Source organism: Lepisosteus oculatus, chromosome 4 (genome assembly GCF_040954835.1).
Source record: "Lepisosteus oculatus isolate fLepOcu1 chromosome 4, fLepOcu1.hap2, whole genome shotgun sequence".
Classification (NCBI taxonomy): Eukaryota; Metazoa; Chordata; class Actinopteri; order Semionotiformes; family Lepisosteidae; genus Lepisosteus; species Lepisosteus oculatus.
Genome location: NC_090699.1, coordinates 48165742 through 48193155, shown reverse-complemented (window position 1 = coordinate 48193155; position 27414 = coordinate 48165742). Strand labels below are relative to the sequence as shown.

Here is a 27414-nt window from a genome sequence, read left to right as displayed (position 1 = left end):
TCGACTTGTCCAGGGCTGCTACTGAGAAGTATGATGTTGTATTAACAAACCTCATACAGTGAATCACAAATAGACCACCCTTCATAGTGTCTGTAGACTATGACATCCCTTCATCCCTTTGACAAATACTGTTGGTGTTTGGCATCCAACAGATCCAATCCAGCAGATTTTATAGGTCACCATAAAGTTACCAATTTAAAAAAACATGGAACAATTTCATTGTGATCATTTATGCAGATGATTTGTTAAACGTAGTATTCTCTAGATGACGTGGGACAAATATATGTGTAACCTTAATTCCTCAAGGATCAGAGTTTTTAAAATTTAATTACTCACTTTACTGATCAATAATTCATAGGTGTTCCTAATCTTTAGAAACCAGCAACCTTAAAACTTCCTGTATTTGGATTTTCCAGCACAGGTAAGCGAAATCACTATTGTAGGCCACTATTATAGGTGCACATCTCGTGTCCTTTAGAGTCTGAATCCAGCAGGTTTTCAAGGTCTCTTTAAAATATTAACAGCTGAAGACCTTAGGAAAGTGTTAAATTGATCCAATTACGCTAATGATTAGGTTATGAAGAGCAGGTGGAGCAGACAACTGCAGCAGAGTTGCACCACACACAGGATAGTGACACAGGTGGACCGTCGCCTCAAAAAATCAGTTGCATCTGTTGAAGGTTTAGCTATGGTGATAAACTAAAGGTTATCATCATGAAGAAGTATCAGATTCAATATGAAGTATGTATGCAGCACGTCTGGGCATTGGATACAAATTTAGCTAGTGTACAATTTAGAGTTTTCTTTCTCTTGTCATTTTGTTTCAGTTTTGAAGTATTCAATCTGAGGCTGTATTTAAATGTTGTGCTTTTCAATTTCTTGTCATATGACGACATATGTATCGCACCTTCCTTACTGTTCATCCAGTAATACAGGGAGACCGGTTCCAGTGCTCGAGGCCTGGCGTGTCTGCAGGTTTTCTAAGTCTCTTTTTAGGCCTCATTAAAACAGAACCTGTTGCTGTAAGACCTGAGAGAGTTGCTAAATTGTTCTAATTTAGTCAAGCTAATTTAGGCCATCGACAGCTGAGTAGGAATGAAAACTTGTATACACCCAATTGCTCCAGGATCAGAGAAGGATAACCTTTCTCTATTGAATCAGATACAACTTTTTTTCATCAGTGCTTCAGTGTCAGGACCATAGGTTCACTTTTAACCTGCAGATAGGTACATTTATGTCACAAGATCAAAAGATGAGAGGCTTGCTTTTTACTGACCTTCCCTCCAGATCTTTCTATGTTTAAAAGGGAACAAAAAAGTAAGCAGATTTTTGCAACTGTGGTGCTGACTGTGCAAGATGAATAAAAGTTCTTAGTTGTCATTGTCTGTCTTAGGTCAAACAGAATATTACAAGGTGAGGCACACTTTGGTGGAGCTGCAGAATAATTTTCACAGAAGAAAACACTTGAGCTACTGGGAAATGGGTACATTCTTTTGTTTCTTTTACAGTTCTATCACTTTTATTCAGTGCAGTACTTTAATTTATTTGTGTTGTTATATTTGTTTTCTCTACAGGTTCTAATCTACAGTAACTTTTGGAAAAGAGGATCATTCCATCATTCCAGGCTTTCAGTTTCACCTGTGCGGTACGGTGTCAGCTGCAGTTCCTTAAAGAGGTAAAGATCCATTGACCAATTAATTTGTTTTCCAGTGCTAGTAACCCTTCTTCTTTAGCATTGCCACACTTTGATTAAGATCAAATCTACCCTTGTAAATAGCTTTGGCTCTTTTATTCAGAAAACCTGAGTAAGAATATCTTAACAAACACTGGCATGTGTCCTGTGTACATTTTTCTAAGTTCATTTTTATTATGCCTTTCACATTGTTTTACTCTTGTGACACAACAAAGGCAAAGTGCTCTTTTTATTCAAAGGCACACTACTATTTGGTGTATTGCAATTGTGTTTTGTTGTACATTTTTCTAAAGCTAATCCTGTTAGAAACAAAGCGCCTAATTTACGATCAAAATAACCAGTTGGCAACTGCGCAGCCTTTTTAATCCATTTCAGTTCCAATTCAAATACTATTTACCTATCCAGTAGGTCACAAAAGCAATCTCTGAGAGATAGAGGATTGGACATATCTCATCGGGGCTTTTTGGTGAAACAGAAAAAGGGAGATTATCAAATATAAAAGGACAAGCTTGGAATTGACACAGCCTGTTCTCTCTTTCCATTAGTTCTCTTGTCAATCAGAGGGTAAATGGATTACCAACAGTGTTGTACAATCCTTTAAATTCAGGAAGGATCTAACTTCAGAGAATTTAGTTGGAAGCATTACAGAGAAAATAAAGTTTGTTGTTATTCTTAAAAATAAAGTGTATTTTATATATCAAAAAGATCTGGAATGTCAAAGAAACCACTGGTACTAATGCATCATTATCTGTTTTTATATTTGGTTACCTCATAATTGTTTGCTCCAGGATATTTTGATACTCTCTAGTCTGAGCCTCATGATAGTGCTGTGCAATAGAAATTCTAGCCTTCGGTATACTGTTCCCATCTAAGAAAAGACAGTAGACATCAAATCAAATTTCAAAGGGTGCCAACTGAAGTTGGACACCCACAACTTGGTATGGGGTTTCATCTCACATGAATTCAAAAGCATCCATAACATTGTTAGAGCACATTTTCCTCAGACCCATAAGCTGTTAATTAAATAGTCTAAACTCAAAGCCAGTTTTGAAGAAAAAGTATTTTCCCCAACCACTCTGCATAGATCACTATTTATATAGCAGTGATAGCATCGAGAGCTTACCACTAGGTATTCACTGTACAGTATGTCAATTGGGATTCTTATTAGACAGTAACTGTACCATTACAGGTGCTAAGCAATAAGCAAAAATTAACAAATTAACAAATTCTGAAAGCTCCTAGCACTTTTTTAAATGTTTTGTTATTCTTTTAAAGTTAAGATAAGTGTCCACAGAGCATTAAAGAGCTCTGGTGGTGCTTGTCAAGTGCAAAGATTCATAATAAAGGGCCATACACTCATAGTTACATGAGGGAGCTTTTTGTTGCACAGAAGTTCAGTATACAGTGCCTTGCAAAAGTATTCAGACCCTTACTATGGTGTCCCATTTTGATGAATGCATGTTTTTTTAAACTTAATGTTTTATTCAGAACCAGAATGTTTTAACTAAAGACTTCTAAAGGTAAGATTAATCAATGTTAGAAAAAACTAAAAAAAAAACTTTATTGGTGTATGGTGGAAGCACCTTTCGCTGCAGTTATTTTGGGTAAAAGTCTTCCAGCTTTGCACATCAACTTGGTGCAATTTCTCTCCATTCTTCTTCTTGGCAGATTTGCTCAAGCTCTCTCAAGTTACTTAGGGACCTCCTATGGACAGCAGTTTTCAAGTCTTTCCACAAATTCTCAATAGGACTTCTACTGGACCATTCAAGGACATTCATGTTCTTATTCCTCAGCCACTCCAGTATTGCTTTGGCCTTGTTGTTTGAATTATTGTCCAGATGAAAGGTGAATGTTCACTCCACTTTTAAATCATTAGCAGACTGTAACAGGTTTTCCATTATTTACTAGCCCGTACTTTGCTCTGCTCTTTTTTCCTTTAATTTTAACAAGCTTTACAGTCACTGCTGAGTAGATAATCTCAGCTTCCACCATGCTTGACTGTGGTGTTGACTGGGAAATTTGCTGTATTGGAACTGTGTCAAACAAAATATTTGGTCTCGTCTTATTCTGGATATAGTTGACTGAGGCATATTTTCTCCCATCTTTGTCATTATATTCTGTAGCTCTTTCAAAGATGCCATTGATCTCCCAGTGACTTCCCTCACCAGTTTTGTTTTTGCCTGGTTGTAGAGCTGCAGCCTGATCTAGACGGTGCCTGGGTGGTACGATGACCTTCCATTTCTTGATAATCGAGTAGACTCACAAGAATATTCAGACTCTTTTGTGGTTTTGTCCCCTTCTCCTGCTCTGTGCTTTTCAACCTTTTAATTAATTTCTTCTACTGATTTGTGTTAGATGAAAGCATTGGTGTCAGTCTGCGATATTGCCTTTGTTGCCCATAAACAGCAGGTACTGTACAGGCCACACTGAGTCAGTTTTGTTGTGGAGATCAAGAAACATCTTAGTGAAAAGAAAGGCTGTAGATGCTTCATGTTGGAAAGACCAAACTCAACATCTTCAAGTTTGTCATCATCTAATTATACTGTAGGTATGGCTCCAGAAACCAAACTTATCACCATATTGTCAGTCTCTGTGTCATCTCCAATTTTCTACATCACCTGAAAGCTTGTCAGTCATGCCCCATGGTAACTACAGCCCCTGGTTTTCAGAGACTGGGAAATACTGTAGCAATAACATTAGTGATGGATGAGTTAGATGTATGGATTAACTTTGTTAGGGTTAACAATGCATAGGAAAATGTTACTAATAATTTAAAAGTATCTGAATATGTCTTACTTTTTCCAAGAAGCATGTACTCCACATACAAAACTTTTGTATGAAATACCAGAGGATTGTAGAGAAATACAGAAATATTATTATGCACTGCAGAGTTTGGGTTTTTTTTTTCATTCATAACCTGTTATGTTGGCAATGAAATTTACAAGTCAGTAGTTAGAATGAAATATCTGAAATGAGGCCTTTAGAGATAGCTGTTTATTTATGGGAGCAGTCCTTTTTATTCTAGCATAAACTCTCTCAGTGTCGCGTCTTAACACAGATAGACGCAGGTGGAAAGCTATTTTGAAAATTGTTTTGCCTTAGGTTAAAACGTCTCATGCCAGATGACAGCTTGTTGTAGATTTAGCCTGATGTTGGAATTGATCAAAAATGACCCTTTGGCTGAATGTGCTTGTTGCCACCATCCAGTTTATTAATACATCTTATTGCTTGAAGTGCTTAAAAAAGTCAGACCACAGATCAGTCCGTGGCAGACTTTTATAATCTGAGGCAGTCAAGTCTGAATGCCATTTTCCTTGATAAAGTTTAAATTTACAGTGGTAAATTGCTTCGCTATTAAGTCCTTAAAAGAATTGAGAAGCACTGGAAGTGAATCTTAAACTGTCTCTTGCTTCAATTAGTTTATGTTGTCTGAATTTTCACAAAGCTACTCTACTTCTCCTTTTCATGAAGAATTTATTGTAGGAAGTTGAAATATTATCATATTTATGCATTATCTACAGCAGCTGGTGGATATGTATGGTAGGGTGCACACTGATACTAAATATTAGCCTCAGTAAATGCCACATTTCTTTATATCAAGACAACATAGTGTTACCAGAGGCAATAAAGGCAATGAAGCTTGGCTAATTACATTTCTTCACATGTAACCATTACTTATATTTGGATGGGGGGGAATAACCTTTTTAAAATTAAAATGCAAGACAATCACATCAGAGATAAATTATGTTAAGGAAGATTGAATTCTTTGAAATTATACTTGAAAAATTGCTGTCATATTTAGGGTTGAGTGAATGAAAGCTTGGAAGAAAAAAGCAGTTGGTGTACTGTACTTGCTTTCCTGTGAAGCCCAGGGGATGCAGTGAACACTTTGGTTTTAACCCAGTAAAGGAATAGGTACTGTAATTGTGGCACTGCACTGATAAATAAGCAGAAAAGCTTATTTGCACCTGCATCAGGTCCTATATTGCTATTAGCAAGTGGCAGATAATGGTGGAATTTTTTAAGTTTTGAAAATATATAACACAGATATATTTTGCATTGTATACTTGAAAATTGCATCTTCTTAAACTCTTATATTTGTGTAGATTGTCATTAGCCCCTCACCTTTGTCCTGCACTGGAGGTATTCTGGGAAGGCCCGGTTGGCAGGGCAAAGCTATCTTCTTAATCTGAGGCCCTGGCTTCTAGTGCAGGGCAAAAGCAGTTGTAGTGTATGCTCTCAGTGCTGCCGTGCCCCCCAAGTTTTGGGACAGGCTCTGGATTTTAAATTAGATTAAATAATCCTCACCTTGAATTCTTCTTCTTTTTCCAGGAAGAAACAACTGAGGAAAAATAGATCACATTGGGTACTAAAATATTTTATATATATAGTTTATTCTCAGAAATTCACAGTTTTAATACTGTGTGCCGTTCGGAATATAGAGAAACCAATGTAAAATTATAAGGAAATTATACGTTATTTATTTCACTGGCACATCTACTACATATGTGTTTTAAATTAATTTTGTACTGAGTAGAAACTTTTTCAAAATCAATAAAATGTGATTTTATGAGACACTGGAGATGGCAGGACTCAAGGTTTTGTGGATATTATTAAATTTTTTTCTAGGAACACAACCTGTGGAGCATCTGAAGTTATAGAAGCTTTGCACAATATTTAAAGTCAGTATTATAAATATTTTATGCCACCAATCGAAGTTTTTATTTTAGATCTTCTACTTATACTTGCAAATTGAAGTGTTTATTCTAGTTTTGTAAAATGAAGTTTCAAATGTTAAAAAATATTTTTAGTTTTTATTGGAAAAAGTTATACAGTTATATAGTTCAAGCTCCTTAGGTTTTTTGACCTTGGTTTCATCATCATCATCTCATCAGAAAATTTGATTTCATCTATTGAATATGAAAAAACATCAGAAATTAGTGAATGTGTCTGTGTCATAGCAACTAATGTTTTCATTGTATCAGGTGTCAGCAGGTTGGTTTTCTCTGTCTTTAGAACAATTGTACATATTTCTCTGGCAGAAATATGTACTAAATATTGTGAATAACATACTTTTTTCAGCTAACTGTGTGACACGCTCCTGTAAACGTTGTGAAAATGTGTTTTTGTTTGTGTCTAGCTGTTTTGGTTTTATGGCTGTTTTTATTTTCACCCATTTCAATTTTGAAAATGTGAGAAATTGCATCCATGTTATTTTTTTCTACTATTCTCTATCCTTTTGTAAACTGAAACAAATATAAATGCTCGTCATTCCCTTATGTGACCATTAATAAGCTACACACATTGTAGAATGAGATCAATCCATTTCCAAACCTGTGGACTTGGGTTGAACAGTTACTGTATGTGCTAGATGCACACACTTTCAGCTCCAGCTACTTCTCGCAGCATTCAACTGCAATTGAATTTAATCTCTCCACTAAAGTTTCACTGATTCAGAGCTGTGGCTGTTTCCCCTCAGGTAAGCTGTGGGATAAGTAATTGCCTGAATGTAACATTTTTGGAGGATATATGTGTTTGTGCACAATAATCATATTCAACAGCAACAAGCCTATTGTCCCTTTTTAAAATCTTGCTTGACGTGTCGGGCAATTTTTCCTTCTGATCAGGGTGTGTGTAAACCATGTTACCTCGTTCCTACGCAGTGTAATTTCAAATGCATTGCTTCGTTTGGCTCTTTGTTCTTTTCTTCTTGTTAATTCTCTTTTTGCAGCATCCCATTTAACAAGTGAGGAACATGGATGTTTGGACTAGTATGTCAGAATCAGTGTTGGGTGAACTGCAAAAGGGGATGGTGCCTCTGTTCTAGGTCTAAATTGCATGAGAGAAACAATGGTGTTGTAAGTGCAGGGTTTCTCTGTAGGCATCAATATTCAGAATGAATAATAAAGAGATTGAAAAAAGAAAAAAACATTTCATAGAAATTGCAAAACAGTGAAGCATGACTAATTGAAGTTTTTAACCACATCAGTACAACTATGAGAAAAGAATACTTTCATTTTTAATTAAATTCATGTTTTATTAATTTGAAAAGGAATCATCACATTTCTTCCTTGTAATGTGCCCTCTGGAATTCCAGCCAAAATGAAACAAAAGTTAAATCAGATGGTAAAATATGATGTTGTGAAATATGAAAGCCAAACATGTGTACCCCGCTGTTGCAGCAAATATAATCTATAAGCTCGTTTGGAAACAAGAGTTTTGGTTGTTTTTCTATGTTTTATGCATTTCTTGTTGTTATTCTCATTGTGGGGACTGCAGAAAATTCTTAGACATACTGTATAAGTAAAACCATATGAAATCAGTCTGGAACAATTGATTCTTCTCACGTGTATGTCATTTACTTTGAGATTCTGTAAAGCACAGACAGTAAAATTCAGCCCACTTTGCCTTCCAATTGAAGTGAAGTGTTAAACCCCTGCTCTTTTTAAACAATGACACAAAGGAGAAGTACTATCACAAAAACTGTTTTTCCAGGATTGCTATTTATGAATTATGAATTACTGCATTAATGTCACAGGATTAAAAAAGATTAGTGGTAATTTGAAAAAAAGCATATCAGTCTTTGAAATGAATCATAAAAACACTTCTAACAATATTTCGAAATGCCTTTCTTCCTGGTTTTCCAGTCATTGGGTCTGCATATCATCTATAGCTCTACTAGCATATATTAATCTGGTTTTATGCAAATGGCTTCTTTCTAGGATTTTGGAAATTCCTTTTTGTTGATTGTACTGACACGGAGCTTTTGTTAATGAAATTCCCTTATTTCTGATTAAAAAAAAATCATACAACTCCTCTCCCCCTCCTCATTCAATAACTAACTAAATTTGTTGCAGGTAGTAGGCAGAAGGATCTCTGGAGTATCATAGGGATCTAAATTAGGACTGCTGCTCTTCTAGTTTGTCAAAATCTAGATTTTGGCAAATTTACAGATATTGAGAAACTATGCTGATTAGCAAACACAAAATATACAGTATATACAATTCAGTAGTGGGCAAATACCAAGTAAATGACAGATGACTAATGTAGAGTGTTACAAGAAGGTAGCAAAACCTATAAATATAAGAGCAAACAATGAGCTTGAAGAGGTTGCTTAGTAAAAAGAGTTCTTTGTCTATTTTGGCACATTATTTTCAACAGTATAACAAAAGGCTAACGAATATTGTAATATTTAGTTGAAAGTTTAGAATTCAAATCACAGGATGTTATGTGAAATGTGTAAAATGCACTAGTAATAATAGATGTGTCCAACAATTAAGTTTTCAAGGAAGCAAATAGCTGATAAAACCCTTAACATAACTAATTGTCTGAATTCACATAAATTTAGTCTATTTGGCCCTTGGTGCTCAACAGCCTGTATGCGCTGCAAAATACTATTTTACTATTTTATTATAGTATATACTATATAGTATATACTATTTTAGTATATAGTATATACTATACTTTCTTTACCTTATCATATTTGGGAATGTTCTGAAAGGCATTAAAATGCACTAAAGGAGTTTAGCATCGATGAGGTTTACTGAATAACAACCAAGCACAGATTAATTCATGCTTTAGGCAGAAAACATGGGGCACATATAAAATTAAGTATAAACTTAAATTGTCAACTCAAAGGAAGTTTAAAATCTAGCGGGTCTGTCTGGCATAGACATTCCAAGAATTTATTCCCATCGGGAAAACCATGTTCAATTCATCAAGAAGAGATGCAAATGGCTTTGGGTGATGCCGCTAATCCAGTGCACCCCTGAGGTGCTCTGTTGGGAGGCCAGTCCCTCACTCACAAACTGTGCCGTGCCAGGAGAGTCTGACAAATATGCGTGACATGGCTGTGTGTTGTCATGCATAAATGTGAGACATCTTTTTGCACAAAATAATGTGCAATGTGTGAGGCGAGAACATTGTTTCTGTAGCGTTGGAGATTAAAGAAGCCATTGATAAGCAGCAACTGTGATCTGCATCAATACTGTATGGAAGCCCATGTCATCAACAGCTTCCAAACCAGTCCACTTGTGCAGCACAATATGGATAGAAGCTGTTCCTGTGTCAGCGGTACACTCTCTGCCCTCTGTCCTCCTAGAACAGAGTTGCATGTGACTCAGTGTTCAAAGGAGTATTGTGCCAGTGTTTTTCGGAATGTCATTGTGCCCTGGTGCAATGCATTACCCGTTGCTAGTTATTCACCACCGAACTGATGAATATCATAGGGTCTGAAACATTCTTTCCCTGAGCATCCACCTTATTGTCCTGATGTTGATCTGGCTGAGATGGTGTCAGGTGTCTCTGCAGCAATTTGAGATGCAGGACAGTGTCAACTCTTGCCATGTCTCAGTGGGATATGCTGATTTTGTGCAGTGGTGGTCATGTATGGCTGTTGGAGCTACTGTTGAATGTGAGATGAACCAATCTGTATCGTGACTGCAGACATGATATAGATGACTGGTATAAACCGAAGTGTCTTGTGATCCTGGATGTTGACATAACTGCTCTCAGAAGTTGTCGCATTCTGGTTCAGTCATGATTAGTGCAAATTTTACCAGTTTTTTTGTACACACTCTCAACATTGCAATGAGCACAATGTGAGTAAAAACATGAACATTGCTACTGTCACATCTGTATATACGTGTCTGCAAACCATTCTGCCATGTGGTGTGTTACAAATATACAAATGACCAATACATGTTTTATATTTAGTAAATGAAGTCAATGAAATGAGTTTTACTGATAATGTGTGAATAGGTACAGTGGGGTGTATATTGGAACCAAAATAATTTGTTGTTCTGTCTCTCAATATATACTTTAATATGCCATAAGGTTGCAATGATGCCTAGCTATTCATGGATATATTCTGAAATGCAAAATATTGATACATTACTCAGAAAAATTTGCCAATGATTTTGTAGGGCATTAAAAATAAGAAGTAGTTCAAGTAGGTAGCTGTGTCAGCATGCGTAGGCTGCAAAGGAACAAGTAAAGGTTCCACAACCAAAATATTGTTTATTTTTTCCTCTTTTCAGCATAGAATGAACCTTTATTTATTCAATTAAAAGTAAGAATATAATAATACTAAAAATGGAAAATTTAGAAGAATGTGAGCAAGAAAAAGGCTTTGTAATTTCAGTGACAGACTGTAATCCTAGTTCATCCTAGTTCTTAGACATATTTATCCCAGTGGCAAAATCTGAAAGAATATGACCTGGAGTTACTTTAAGGAGAGTGGAGGCTAACATGACTCTCTGATTGATACTCTCTGAGGAAACACCACAGAATTCCATCCTGCAGATTAGAACAGCATGGATCTGAAATATTGCACACTTTTGCAGTATTGCAAGTTGCAAGTTGAACATTGTATCACTTCTCTGTTTCTAATGAGCTACAATTGTGGCATTGAGACATGCTCAGTAGGTTTTTTTTGTAAACAGTTTCATTTGATCACAGTCAATCATGGTTAGTTGAAACTGCACCTAGGACTAGATGTAGAATTACTGTAACTGTTTTTATATATTAGTATGTATTCTTCTTAATATTACAAAAAGAAATGCTCATAGAAGTTACAGTAATGTAATATATAGTATCATGCTCTTAATAGTTGGTAGAGGTATAACAAATGTAAAAAGAATATAAATAAATATAGTCTGTTGGACAGTATGGTGTCGCAGTGGTTAGAACTACTATCTGGGGTCATGAATTCTATTGGGGCGGAGAGGTGGCTATGTGGCTAAGGATCTGCGCCTGTGGCTGGAAGGTTGCCGGTTCAAATCCTGTGGCCGGCAGAGGAATCCTACTCCGTTGGACTCCTGAGCAAGGATCCTCCAGGGGCGCTGTACAATGGCTGACCCTGTGCTCTGACCCCAAGCTTCTCTCCCCGTTTGTGTGTCTTATGGAGAGCAAGCTGGGGTATGTGGAAAAAAGACAAATTCCTAATGCAAGAAATTATATATGGCTAATAAAGTGATCTTATTGTGAACCTTGGGTGGTATCTGTGTAAAGTCTGTATCTTCTTTCTGTGTTCATGTGGGTTTCCCTCCCAAAGTCCAAAGATATGTTTGTAAGTTAATTGGCTTCTAGGAAAATTGGCCCTGGTGTAAAAGTGTGCATGTTTGTATCTGTGTGTACCCTATGATGGATTTTTGTCCCACCTAAGGTGAATCCTTCCTTCCACCCGTTGCTTGCCAGAATATGCTCCTGCTCCCCTGCGACTCTGTATTGGATGGAGTGGTTAGAATATGAATGGATATAATCAGGTATTTTGAAAACTAAAACATCAATCAAACTATATAGATACTTTCTAGATACATAGAAATGAACTGCATGGCAGAGACATAATGCTAGGATTACTATGGGGACTATTGCAAGTTCTGCAAAGATAACCTCAACTGAAATATAGTATATTAATGAGAAAACAGCTTCTGAAACTATTTATACTTAGCTTTCATCAGCTCTAATGATAATTGGACTGAAGTGTTAGAGCAATTATCAGTTTTGTCTTCTTTAGGTTTAATGTAAGTGACTATAGTTGCACAAATATGTGTTTAAACAGTAATTATACAGTACAAATACTTAATGAAAACCATATCTTAAATTAGATATTTTGAATGTGGTGTATGTCTGTCTTGTTTGTTTTTGCATTACAAAATGGAATAAAGCCATGTTTCAGTGGATTTCAACTATAAAGGGTACATGGGACACAGACCTGAGTGCTATAAATCAGTGTTTCTGTTACTGTTATTAACAGATTAACATGTATTAATGAAGCAAGAGTGAAAGAAAGCAAACAGCCCATCATAATCAGAATCAGAATCTCAGATGGCCCTTCATATTTATTCCCCCTGCTGAGGACTGATTCGGAGCAGAGAGGCTTCCGGGGTGCAGCAGAAACTGCTCTTTGCTAAGGTCTGTCAGCCAATCAGGGATCTTCTGTTTACAGTTTATTCTGTCCCCCATGTCAACCAGTGGCAGCAGTGCAGGCCCTGAAGTGCTTTCTCATTATACTAACAACACACTTGTTAATGAATATTAATTTTGGAGATCAAAGAACACCATAAAAAGTAGAACAAGGAAAAGCTTGTAATAAGTATTTTTACACACATATTTGAAATATGTGTCCTTTCTCTCTCTCTCTGAGTGCCTGTGTCATACAGTTTATCAATTACAAATGCTGTCTGCAGTGTTCTCTCAGTGGGTGGTGAAGCCCTTTGTATGAAATTTCTCATTTAATTAGTCTTGTTTGAAGAAACAAAATGCTTTCACCTGAATAATTAAATTACTGTTATGTAAAAGAACAATTAATCTTTATTTCAAAAGTTTTGAGTCCGCCATATAGCGTGTTTCACAACTGCTGTCTTTTGTAATACAAGCCTAGAAACTATATTTTCAAAATGCATAACTCTGTAAAAATTGTTTTCCTGTTTTCAAGATGGAAGAATTAAATGAGAAAAAGACAACTTGTTCTTTGTCCAACTGACAGTTGATCTTATCTATTTACTTCTTGAAGGATCCCAGCCAGGGCATTAGCTGCAAGTACAGTCCTATCCTTAACTTCCTAAACCTTACATTAAACCTCCTTTTTTCAGTCCTAATTGAGCTCCTTTTCTACTTCCTACTTGTGTTGAATATTTACCCTTTAGCTTATCTGTTGTTTTTTCCTATTAAATTTCATATAATACAAGTGGAGAGCTCCATTCGTGAGCCAGGTGTGAGCTAATCACTGTGCCACCTTGCACCCTCTGATTGTTCCTTCTTAGTTTGAAATTGCACATTTGAATAGCATTGTTGTGAAAATGGTGATATGGCATTAGTAACTTAGCTGGAGTTGAATTCTCTTAAAGAAAGTGTTTCTTACAGACTCTGTGGGGTGAAATTAAGGCTTTGACAGCTTCTGCTGCAAAATAACTGATGGCACCTTTTCTGAAGGACAAAACACAAGGAGAATCTGTGAGGGTGACACTCAGGGTGACACCTGTTGACAAAGGTGGAGTAGGAGCTGGGAGTCCCCATTCCTAGTTCCACAACAAGTATAAATCAGTGGGTAACAGGCAGTAAGTTGACAATTATTTTCCATTTGACGTTGCAAATGCCTTTTGTTATGTAGTTAAATAGCATATGTAAAATAATTTCGATGTTATTAAGCTTCACGTGTTGCATGAATCCATTATTAAAGGGTTTATGATCTTTGTTAGTTTAGGTTAGATTGATTTGTCAAATTAAGGGCAGATTTCTTTATCAATTGTCTTTGGGTCTCACCATTAATAGTAACACTCTTACTCTGTAGTCTTAGGAATTCCATCTTAATTTTGTCTTCAGTAATAAAACGAATAAAACTAACAAAATATTTGTGAAGTTATGAAGTGTTTTCAAAACCGCCCTGTATTAACATTTGGTTGCTTTCATTGTCCTTGCTGTAGTTTCCTTAGGGAATCCACGTGAAGAGTTAAATTATTTTGACTTGTCAAGGATAAACTTTATACTTTATAAATAAACTCTGACATGTGTGCAGAAAGATTAAAATACAATACAGATCATAGCTCTGCGATGCCACAAGAAATCTTTCAAGGCACTTACTGAAGTTGGAGAATAATTCCAGAGCACTGTAACTGCCAGATTGCTTGATCCAATTTATATACTACAAGTAAAAGAATCAACAGTATCCTTTTATTTTTGGTTATCAAATTAGTCATTAAACAAACCACAGAAAAAACAGTCCAAGCAATGTCTGGTTGCATTAAGATGTAAGGACATGATGTCATTTTTTATTTAAATATATGCTGTTTAATGACAGTAAAATGAAAACTTCTATAATTGCGAGTGATGTATTTGATTTTCTGAGCTGTATTAAGCACTAATGTATGTAGGTTATTGACAAAGCTTGTTTTGATTTTTATTTATTTAGACTGAGTTTTATAATTTTGTAATTAAAAACTCAGTGTACCAAAATGATGTCTTCTTGCCTTAAGGGCAGAACTTCTTAAATGGAATAGTTAGGAAAATTAAAGTTCTCCCGAATTCCTAAAACTACAGTGAACTACTCTTATGCGGACAAAAAGCTTAGGTCTTTGAAATACAGCATGCAAGGTCATACCAAGAACAATCATTGTCAATCTGTCAAAGTAAAAAACTAGATGAAGGTTTGGAATCCTTTTGCTTTTTAGTTTTTCACTTACTAGAGTGTGTCTGACTGCACATCTTCCAGGGCCAGGACTGGACAACCCTTCGTTAGTGAAATGGTGGTACTGCAGTGTAGATCTTGTAGCACCCAAGTCTGTATTTTTATTATAGAAACGTGAAGCATAAAAATCATCAACATTTCTCCCTGTTTATTTGTATCAGGATTTTGGACATTTTAACTACCTAAAACCTTTACCAATGGCCCAATATAATTTCATACTTCAACATTATAATCTGAGGAATGTGATTTCTGAGGTAGGTTGTGATTTTATTTCCTTTCCTAAGCATTATACAGTAATTAGTCTGGATACACAACCACACTAAACTTGACAACTTGAAAACAAACAACAGGTGTTGTTGAATTGTGTGCCCTGGCTATCCCAGGCTCAGAGGACATTAATCCAATTGAAATATCATAGAATGTGCTTGATAGGAAGATTCTAAAAATATTCCAGGAATAGTATTCTCTGGAAAATGATTGTTGCTGAATTGAACCAGACAGTATTAAACTACTATGTCTAGCAGCAAACAAAACACATTGTTTATATTTTGAAATGGTTAATATTTCTTCATTTGAATCAATAGTTTATAGCATTTTTCCTCAGTTAAGGAAAAAAAACATTAATAACATTAATAGCATTTTTTCTAGATCCTCCCACACCTTGAACATTAGTTTCAATGCTTTTGTATAATACATTTCTGTGTATCACAGAACATTTATCTAGATTAGGGGTCCCCGATCCTGGTGTTGGAGTGCCAGTGTGAATACAGGTTTCAGTCCAGCTGGGGTCTTAATCTTAATTACCTCATTATTGGCTTAATTGATAAATTGATAAATTAATCAGTTTCTCCCAGCTCTTCAGGTGCTTATTCCTTGAAGAGACCTGCAAAACCTCCACACACCGACCCTCCAGGACCAGCATAGGCAACTTGATCTAGTTTGTTTAATGTTCTTTTTTCTGAGAACACAATAAAAATGGTGTATTTTTTGTTTTCTCTGCTGTCTTCTACAATTTGTATGCCACTTAGCACACTGTGCTTGAATTGGTTGACCCTTTATTAATCCCTAATTTCAGCTTTATGGTCTCTATCACTATTTCATGTTGACTTGAATGCTTTGGTCTCTTGTCTGCGGTTGTTGTGCTCTCTCCCTCACCTAAACTCAGCCCCTGTAATTATAAGCACTATCAGTCACTTCTGTTTCTCCAGACACCCCTGGGATTTCAGCCCACAAAAAGTGCCTTTAGACTTTCCTGTGGGGGTTTAAAGCACGTCTGTAATAGCAGGCATTAGAAAATTTATCAGATGCAGTGCCAGTTTGCATCTTATCTGCACGATTGGGTTGCTAAAATGGTGTCTTGATAAATGGATATACACTTCTGCTACAGTAAATATTTTCTTAGAGTTTAATGTAGGAATGTTTGGCTTAATTAAATGCATTGAGAATCTAATTGTTTTGTAAAACCAATTTAATTTTAATGGTTATCATCAAGCAAACATGTTTTCCAATTCTTTCTTTGTATTCACACCTCATTTTATTTACTTTATTTGTTATGCTATGTTTATTTATTAACTTAGTGGTTTTATGATCAACCAGGATTATTTTTTAGCTACAACATTGTGTTACTTTAGAAGGAGTATCAATTAAAACAAAATTGCTAGAGATAATTACATTTTAATATTAATACTGTATGTGGATCAAAGCAAGATAATTAATAGTATTAAAGTTTTGTTTGTAATATTTGGCTTAGGTTCTAAATTTAAATTTACCCTTCTCTTAGTAAGGACAAAGACATCTATATACAGTTTATATTTCAAGGAACATCTATAAAGATAGTGTTTTTAAGAGCAAGCAATAACTTTGGACAAAAAATAGTGATTTTGTACACTGAAGAAAACAGCCAAGCAAAAGCTTTACTTGCTCTGAGCTTTCGCTAACTTTCTTCAGGGTGCCTTTCTTAAAACAGCTGGGCACCTAAGCTTCTTACTGGCATCAATACTTTAAGTCTCTTCCAAAAACTTGAGTATATATATGTAGTGTATCACCTTTTTTTTCTGGTGCATAAGAAATTATGCACCATAAAAAATATATATTTTTCTTTAATAGATAAGAGTTTGGTCAGCTGGGCTTCCTTCTTTCCAATGTACATTTCAATGCATTTTTCCTTGGCTTTGTCTTTTCACATTACCTTTTTATTAAAGAATACTTCTCTGTTTGTATTTTATTACCTCTGTTTGGAAGATGCGTTGAATCTATTCACGTATAACTTTAGAATATACAGTACAGTATATATGAATGAGTGAATTCAGCTTCCAGTCTTCGATGTCTTCTTACTAGCTTAGTGGTATAACACTCATCGAAGTATGATTCAGACATGCAATAGAACAAGCTTGGATAATGCTGAATATTTTATATTCCTTTGGCTGTAGGAAAATTATTTTTAATTGTTAATAAAAAACAGGAAACAGAATAAGAGAATACATTACAGAAATTGTGGAAGCAATATACAGTAGCAGCACAGATAACCATATTTTATCGGTTGAAGTCACCGCAGAAAGTAAGTACGCTGGGATCTTCTGTGTGGTAAATCACAAAATCAACATCAGGACTAGAAAAGATGTTGCAACCTATACAATATCTGTACTTAAATTTGATTTTTGTTATTTTGAGGCTTTGGCATAAAAAAACCTTTAGTTACCATACACTTAATTCAGATTAGTCTCAGTTAAACCCATTGTAATTTTTTGATAATTGTGATACTAAAGGAAAGTGATGGCTTTTCATAAAGAATATTTGTTAAACATTTCTCTCGTCCTTCAATTCAAATATTTTATATTTTAAATGCCAGAGCACACATCAAAATGTAATTGAAAATGACTTCAAATTAAGGTTGTAAAAAAGTAGTTAATAAGATTAAGAACACTGCAGTGCTTTTGGTAGAACTCATTGTTGCAATCTTGTGCTAAAAAATGTGGTTTTGAAATGTCTCTTTATTTAATTTTGCTTTTGTGCACCAGATCCTCATATACACTCATTGACTACTTAAGAGTGAGAGTCTCTGGAATCTATTGGTAAAGTTAAGTTTCTTTGTTGCATCTTTTTGACAAATAGTTGGTCTTCTTCATCGATTTTGTTCTCTTTTTCTTGTTGTAAGCCTGTGGATTAAAGATGCAGCTGACAGAACAATTTGTGTTACTACTTGCTTGTCCTATCATGCACAATGCCGAACAGCAGGTAGAGCCAAAGGAGGGCAGCCACAGTGCTGTGGAATATTGAAAATATTCAAAGCAATTATTGACTCTGAATTTGTTTTGTGACTCAGTTTGTCTTCAGTAGTACTGTAAGGAACTAGTATCTTCCCCTATGTATAAAACAGTGGCTGTGATATTTCAACATTTACCAGAAACAGAGTATGTCAATCACTGAGATACAGTAGCTTTTGGAAAAGAAGCAAATATGTATTTAAAAATATATATAAAATGTGTAAAAATATATTTCATAGGTTACACATTACAGCAATATCTATGAATGGCACTTTGCAATACTCATTGCAATATTCATTTCTTACATTTACAACATTTGTATCCTTATTGATTTATTGTATGTGCATTGTTTGTAAAACTGTAATTATTTACATATCCAGTTATTATACATTCAGCTGTAAAAATATTTAATTATATTGTAGTGTCTAATAAGCAAAGTTTAATTCTCAACTTAATTGATTGGAATGGAGTAATTTGATTAAAAACTATAAATACTGTATGGGTGTATAAAATGTCCAAGATTCTAAGGTAGGATTCTATTCATACCTCTTTTTTTAGAATTTGTGAATCAAGGACACACAGAGCTTGGTGAATTTAAATGTCCTTGCCTAAAACTTTTCCTTGCCTAAGGTTTTATTCCAAATTGTATTCCAAATTTATGAAAATCAAGGTAACGTATAACACAAACGTTTTTTTTTTGTATTTCCAACATCATTCCTTCATGAGTTTTAACTGTTTCCTGTTCTTAAATGAGTTAATATAGGTTATGTTCAAACTCCATAAAGATCACTTATAGTACATTTTTTTATGAATGTCACTGTGGTTTTTAAATTTGTGAGTGTGTTTAATTTTTGTCCAGGTCCTCTTATTGGAGTTTTTTTGGACAACAAATACTTTACTTATCCTGTTTTCCTTTGCTGAACTTGTTCTCCAAAAAGCTGAAGGAGTCTTATTGTAACTTAAGGAAATAATTATTCCTACTCTGAGAACAAGATAATTATCTCACACCAGGGGGGGTGTATCCCAGGCAATAATTGTATAGAATACCTAGTCCATCTGTACTTTTACATTTCTTTTTCTTGCCCATGAGTGGCAGTCCTGTTCTTACATTGCTGTTGCTTCAAAATCATATCTGATGGAAAGGGGATTCATCAGAATATAGGTCACATTAATTTAAAGTTTGAAAAAAAAATATGATTTGTTAGGGTAATAAAGGCTAGGGGCAATATTAACATTGCTTTTAGTTTCTTAGCACTATAGCTTAAATATTATATTAAAGCTTAATAAAATAGATTCCATTTAATAAATTAATAAGTACATCAATATTATAGACTACCTAATATCCATAAAGAAAAGAATCATAGAATGTATCATACATTTTAAGCTGTTTGTCACTGTTATTTATTATTTTCCTAGTAATAACCTATCATTAGCTTAAACTCACTGTTCAAGTGAAATGACTGATAGCTGATAAAACCTTTATTATAAGAGGCTATTTCACACACTGCCATACTTGGAATTGGTTCATTTTTTACTCATGCATCCTTATTCAAGGAGCAGCTTTGCTGAACTAGTGTTATAATGCGCCATTTGTCATGAAATCACTATCATTCCAGAGGATATGTCTGTGCAGTTGTGTTGAATGTCATTACTGTCCTAGGGGCCATTGTGTAAACTAGCAGTAGAAAAATGTTCACAAAAACTGCTTAGTGGACTTGGCAAGCAGATGAGTTCATCTAATGTCATTTCATTACCATTATTTTGTTTTTTTAAGTTAGCTTTTGTTTGTATGTTTAAAGATATAAAAAGAATGTCAACTTATCATTTAACTTCAGGGGATTGATGTTATCTAAGGGAGGGTATTTAAAAGTGTAAGCGTTAGTTTGTGATTCTGCACTTGTTCCTGCAATCTATTAGGATTCAGTCAGAACCTTTACTATTCAACAAATGGGGCCAACAGAAAACAGTACATGTCTACCTGCATATATGAAAAGCCTCTTTGTAATTGTTTTATTATGAGTGAAGGCATTATAACATAGTGATGCTGCTCAGATCTAGTTGGTTAGTATTTGCTGTTGCCTTTTAACTTGTCTTGTGAAGTTGGGTTGTGCTCACCAGTATAATATTTGTTGCACCTAGTGGTGAGTTTGTTGAAGAATTCTATTTAACCTAAATGTAAATGGTGAATACCTATACTTTCTATTTGTGAAAATAAGACTTTCTGTACCATGTGAAGGACTGGTGCCCCCTCCAGGATGTATCCTGCCTTCTGCCCATTGCTTGCTGGGTTAGTCGCTTAACTCCCCAGTGACCCTGTATTGAATAAATATGGATATGGTTAGGATTGATGGAATGGAGTTGTTGTAGGTTTGTGAAAAAGATGCTACATCTTTCTTTTTTAGGGGTAATTTAAAAAATATTTAGCTCACAGAATATCCATCAGGATGTGTTTACTGTCGATTAAAGTCCCTTGTTCTCTTCCATTTAGTATGAATAAGAGTGGGAGGAGTGGAAGAGACACTTAAAAGACAAAACTGTGTATGGTTTGAAAAGGAAACCAATAAAATATAATATTATGAATAAAAGAGAGGGATTCCTCTTGCAAAAAAAACATTAAAGTATGTCTCTAAAATCATGAAACCTTGTGAATATCCAATGTTTCCATAACTTTCAGTGCACATTTGTTCTCTGAGGTCTGTGGTGAATTTGTAAATCTAATAAATAACTGGCCTTCAGTTTGGCAACTACTCATGCACTTAAGATTAACCCTGAGGACAACCATTTCTGCTGTGAACAGACATTAATTGTGGCTAATTGTTCTGTAATGCTGTTTGTGAATCTTTGCTTTCTGTCATCTTTAACAGCATTCAGTTTTTTGTGCTTATTCCAAGGTGCTTATTATGAATTTTAATTAACTTTAGTGTTCTTTTTTAGTGTACTTTAGTTGACCTCATGAAGAACTGCACACAAATTATTACCAGCTAAATAAGAAACATCAGGAGAATGGTAATGTCCAGTCCTGTAAGTCACTAAATCAATTAAGCACTGGATAAAACAAAATTCTGAACCACTGGGCTGGTGTAGTTTACAATCCTAGCACTTTATTTTGGCCCTTTGTTTGCTAGATACTTATGCCATCTACACAGAGGAAACCATTAGGTGATGGATTTGTAATTTGCATATAAATAGTGGCTGGAATATTTAAATTAATCCACACCTTAATGTTGAATGTAAGAACATTTGTGGGATGTGGGTTTTTTACTTAAAAAGGAACTGCAATGCTATTTTTATATTTTGGTGTTGGAAAGCATCGGCATTTATTGAAAACAATTCAAACTACAGTGAACGTAAAGTGTACACAAGTTATGTGTCAACCTCCAATTAAAATCACAAAGCAAATGAAATTTCCAGCCAATGCACAGCACCATATTGCTGTCATTGCATGCGATTCAGAATGAGGCAACAAAATGTCCATTGATGTGAAACAGCCCTATTACCTGTATATAAGCAGGCTTGTGAATACATCTCTTTGAATCCAATAGAAATATTGTTCTTGACTTTGAGATGGTTTTGCTGACAAATACAACTTACTTGTTATCGTTGGAACATTTGTGCAACAAAATGTCTGCTGCACAACCTGCATTTATTTGCTTGACATCACAATCACAGTACATTACTCAGTGACTAGTGAACAGGAAGGGGCCACTTCACATCACAATTCTCACGATCTCTCGCTCTCACCCGTTGCAAGACCAGTGGTTTACAGTAACATGGAGACCACACAGTACTTTCATAAAAGTACAAAATTGCTAAATTTTGAAATTCTTTTCAATTAATTTATTTTGGTCTTAAATTCACCTTTTTCATGAAACAGCCTATATACCATATCTGGTCATGGCAAATAGAGGGGTGTTCATCACTTTCTCCACACAAAAATAATCAGCTGTCCTTTCCAGATGCTTCTCGGGGGAGAGAATGCCTTTTTAAGTCTGTGGAAATAAAGTAAAATTGGAAAGTCCCTCAAGATTAGTTTTTGTTTTTTGTGAGCTTCCTTTTGACATTTTAGCAGTTCTGTATATGGAATGACCTTACTACTGTTCTTCAGTTAAAATTGACTGAACTTGCACAAAATGTAAATTTATTAAAACGAAGAAAATTTTATAACTGCAAATCACATGCAGGTAAAGGGGTAAGAAAAGCTAATTCTGTACCCTACAAGATATGGATGAACAGATAAAAAGATAATGTGGCAGATAATGTGCTCCTTTTTTGTTAATGATTACATTTACTGTATTTCCTTTAATTAAATAGAAAGGAAACTCTGGTTTATATTTATTCTTCAGATATTGTACATGAAAATGGAGAATGTTTCCCTTGCTGTATCATCCCATGCTATCTTATCTGTCTTATTAAACCAGAAGCTTTTGAAAAGTTATTAATTAGAAGAGAAATCGAATTTTAAATGAATTTGTGTGAAAGGAGACTCAACGTCATGCAGGGAAGTTCTGATGTTAGGCTGCAGTATCTTAATTGGAGTAATAATTAATACTTAATAAAGCTGGTTAACAAAAATGTACTCCTGTGAGAAGAATATTTAAATGGGTTCTTGCAAATGTAATATCCTTTTTAAAAAATTATTGGTCTGAAATTATTACTTTTAAGATAAATTCTTCCTTCACTTTCTTTTTTTACAGAATCCCAAATAATTTGTTTTTAGTTTTAACATATATAGTACCTTAATACAATTTTTGTAAAGTGATCACATAACTTCATTTGTGTTTGAGTACTATTATATGTCACAGCACATAATACCCCATATTTGCTTCTCAGTGCTGAATATGAGAATGTTTTAGGTGTGTTCCTTTAACTTTAAGTCAGAATGGTATAAATTTCTAACTCTCTGCATGTTGCTCAAAAACAGAAAGAGGCTATCATGTTGCTTTACTGGAGCACGCAATGCATTTATTGATGTTTGAAATTAAGGTTTTAAAATGGTAATTTGCAAAAAGAAGAAAAAAACAGAATAATTATATTGAACAAGTTCTGTGGCTCACAAGCACTGGAAATTTGTTGACTGGTCCATGGGCAATGCATCACTACTGCTGCAGTTTCCATCATGACAGTAGACGTCAGTAAACTGCTCTTAGAGACAAGTATACGTCAGTAAACTGAGTCTTAGAGACAAGTATTGTCTCTGTAAAATCTATCTGTTTTCCCACTGCAATATCTTCTTAGACTCTGGCACAGCTTCGGTGAAAAGAGTGATAATTCAGGCACAATTGGTTAGACAAATATCTATTAACAGTGACAATACAAACACTATACTAAATAACGCACCACATAAACATACAACACAAGTTTCCCTATGTACAATACACGTTTGCAGGCAAGGCATTTCAGAGACCTATCTCTAGACCACCAGGGAAAACCCCAGACTGCTACCAAGTATTTGACTCTTAAATTAATGCCTAAAGAGGCCCAGATAAGACATAAGCTGCCTTCTAAACTAAACAGAATACAACCTACGATTAAATCTGTCTGTCTGTACCCTGGATGCCATAAAATAAATAGGAACCTCCGTATCTCCCTATTCTAAAATGCACCCACTTAGCAGGAAAAACAGTTTTAAACTGAGAAATTCTTCACTCAGGGACTCCAAGCTCTCTTTTGCAAGGACCAAATTCTTTTGCGATGATCTCGAACTACTGTAGGAACTCTTGCCTGGCACAAACTTAAAGTTCTCCCCTGTCTCTTGAAGTCTGAACATTTTTCCCCTTCTATTTCCTTTTTTCTGTAATGATCTGATCTTATATTGTGTCTTTCTGGACTGTTATTTTACACTTAATCGTTTACCCAGAAATTAATTAACTAAGGTAAACCAAGGTTGATGTCATGATTGTTTTGCTCACAGGATCTGGCCCCCCTTCATCTCAGCAAATATCCCATTTGGTTTGAAGTTTGAAATCTTTGCACATTTTATTTAGACTCTTAGAGACTCTTCCTAGTTACAGTACCTATAGCTGGAACAATATTTAATACAATAAGCTTTTACATTTTATTTTGTTAAACAGAAAACATTTCTAGTTATGTATAATGTATATACTTCATGTGCTTCATTGTAATGGCTAAAGCTGTGGTATTTCAGTGTGCCCCTGCTGATTAAGAAGTATCATCATTTATTTCAAAGGAACAGTTGGAGGAGGTGCTAGAAATAAGCTGTATCACAAGCTTCAACCAAAAAAAATGTTATATCCTTTAAGTAAGATAAGCAAATTTTACAATTGAAGTGAGCATTTTGATTGGGAACTTGGTTAAAACGTTCAGTAACTTGACTTCTTAGCTTCTTGGGTCTTGGCCTGTGCAATAATCAATAACATTGCTTAATTGACATATATCAAAGCAGATTTTGAAACAGGGTATATGCAGTTCATAAGCTATTAACATTATGTATTAATTAATGATGTGGTTTTAAAAGCCATTTTAAAAGCTTGATACACAATAAAGAGAAGAAAGCATAAAATATTATAGTGATTTATAAATTGTGTGATATTGTGCTAATAGGGATGTCTTTTCCCATCTGATCTGCAGGCAGTCAAAACCATTGATTTTTGTAGGATTTCTAAATGCTTTCTTTTCTTACTTTTGACAGAAGCTTTAAAAATAATATCAGTGTTGGAATGCAATAAGAGAACCAAAAGAATCTTTTTTGACAGGAGCAGACACCCGAAAGATCTAAAGTAAGAATCAACCTTGCTTTTTCTTACCAATCTTACTAATACATCATATTTCTCACTTCTTGTGGGGAAGCATCTGAGAAATCCAACACGTGCTTCTCTGAACATTTGAAAAATATAACATTAACATGCAATTAAAGGCTACTCTGGTGATTCATGGAAAGGTAGTGAGTTGAAGTGAAAAGTCTTTTTTTCTTAGGTGATTGGATTGCTTTGGTTTAAAATTGTAAAATGATTATTAGATATAACAGTTGGAAAAAATTACATTGAAAAACAATTCAGCCATGTGTGCACTCTCTAGAGCACTATGGTACCTAGCGTTTTTCCCATTCACAGGCTGAAAAGCTTATTTGGATACAAAGTATGCAATTAAAAAAGGATTTATGAGTACCATGCAATATTTGTAAAAGATCTATGAAATTAAGTGCAACTCCGATGTCTGGATCCCTATTGAATAACAAAAGATCCGATAATATTTCGCTTGCTGAGAGGCTACACAGGCTATATAAGAACTGCTTTCTCTTAATTTGCAGATTGCAGTTATTAATAGTATAGACTCCCTTGCTGGTTTGCGCCATGCTGTGTAGAAAAACAATGATGCAATTTCAATTACATAGCAGTAGTGCAAACAGATTTGACCTCTTTTAAGACAGTGAGGGAACAGAAAAGAAATTCAAATTGCAGTAAAGAACAGCTTATTTCTGTGGTTTTCCATTTTCTAGGTAAAATAGATTAGTAAATACTGCTAGAATGTTCTGTGCAGTAGTTGCATCCTTTGGAAAGTCACTCATCCCGAGTGGCTCTCCTGCTGTAAGACAATGCTACTGTATACATTGTTCTCCCAGCAGACTTAATAAAGGTGCTGGTTATGACCTCTGGTTGAGCCCTGTGGTCCAGAGGGTCAAGCCTAGTCCACGTCACTAGCTGACTATAAATTGATTCCCCAAGCACTGCACATTTGACTGAGTGCTGCTCTGGGTGGTAGGTGTTAGTCAGTCAGAGCTGCCACTACTGTCCTGTGTAGCAGTGGCTCCTGGACCCAGTAGACTTCCAGTGATGTCACGGAGGAGTGTGCTGCACTTTTGATTGGTGCTACCTCTCCTATAAAGCACTCTGGAGTTTGCAGTGTGCCAAAGATGACTGAATATGATAGCCTGCATGCGTAGTTCCTCCTTCTTGCTATGCAGAACAGGGGGAGAACTTATAAAATGAGAGTTGCTAAACATTTGGTTATTCCTGTTTGGATGGGTACAACATAGATAATATGGTAATTTGCGATTAAAAGTATATTAAAATATGACTTGCAGGTAATGCAATGAATACTTTGCAAATCATTCAGTATTATTTCAATTGTATTATTATTTTTTACTTTAGAATATTGATGTTTAATATTTTTTTTACTATTTTTAAAGCACATTAACAAACTTTTGCTCTCATGGGTTTAAACGAGCAATGTGCTCAGAAGGCATTTACCAAAGCTCAAGTAACAAGGATCAATTCATGAAAGGTTTAAAACAAGAGGAGGCCATTAAGCCCATCTAGCATGTTTGATTGCTAGTAGCTTATTGAATCGAGGAACTTACACAGCCGTTCCTTGGAGAATTCCATACAATCTGTAGAAGGGGAGTGGGGCAGTGAGAAAATTCAGAATGAAATTTCCACAGTGTGTTCTGACCTTATGTGGAATGGTTCATTACAGAAGGTTACTGCACTGTGCTTCAGAAATATCTTGATTTACTATCAGTCCTGTGGAGTATGATTTTTATCCAAATCCAACCAAAAATGAGATATTGCCATAAAAAGTAAAATACATAAAGCAAAAGGCAACTTTGCATTGAGGATCAACAAAGAAAGTCTATGCATTCAGAGAGCAATGAAAAACGGGTCCTTGGGGACATTCATTTTATTACATTTGCCCTTGCAGTATTGCTTTGTATCAAAATTCCTATTGTGTTTGCTCCTTAATGGAAAAGTTTTTGCTATAATATATGGAAAGTTTTGTCTGAAACCCATGACACATACAGTACTTTAAAATCCATCTTGACAGTTTTATGGAATGTAATTTCTACACTTACTATGCATTATTTTAAATGGGTTTCACACTATACTGCTTTTATCTTTTAGTTCTTGTTATAGACCTAGACTTTTTTTAAAGAAAACCAATATGAATTATGAGACACTTGTAGTAATTATGCAAAATAGAGATATGCTTTAGTTGTTAAAAATAAAGCAGTTTAATTTATTTTAAATTAGATGAAATTATTTTATATTCACATATGTTTGAAGCCTTATTTGTGGTTTATACCACACTTAAACAGTTCTTTGGGGAGAATGTCTTGGTAAAAGGGTTGCTTTCCAATGCGGACCTCAGATATGATCCTGTTCTTTTCTACTTGTTCACTGATGGTCAAATCATGTGTGCTCCTTGTCTTGCAGTTTAAGTGCCCTATATTTCAGAACTTTGTTGCATTTAGTTAACTTTATTGCCATAATCTTCATCCTTACTGCTTGCATCCTTACATCCACTGCTGAATGAAA

The 27414-nt window shown here is 35.0% G+C and overlaps 1 protein-coding gene across 3 annotated transcripts in view; it reads left to right on the top strand.

Annotated features, from left to right (window-relative positions):
• LOC102688363 (fragile histidine triad diadenosine triphosphatase) overlaps positions 1-27414 on the top strand; it is a 493799-nt gene that overhangs the window by 5913 nt on the left and 460472 nt on the right. For all 3 annotated transcript variants that reach the window (XM_069189317.1, XM_006630661.3, XM_015347081.2), the window contains exon 2: positions 1575-1675. Coding sequence is in view for 1 of the 3 variants with exons in the window: in XM_006630661.3 (XP_006630724.3) it covers positions 1575-1675 (101 nt within the window). In the remaining 2 variants the exon portion in view is untranslated. The remainder of the gene's footprint in view (positions 1-1574; positions 1676-27414) is intronic.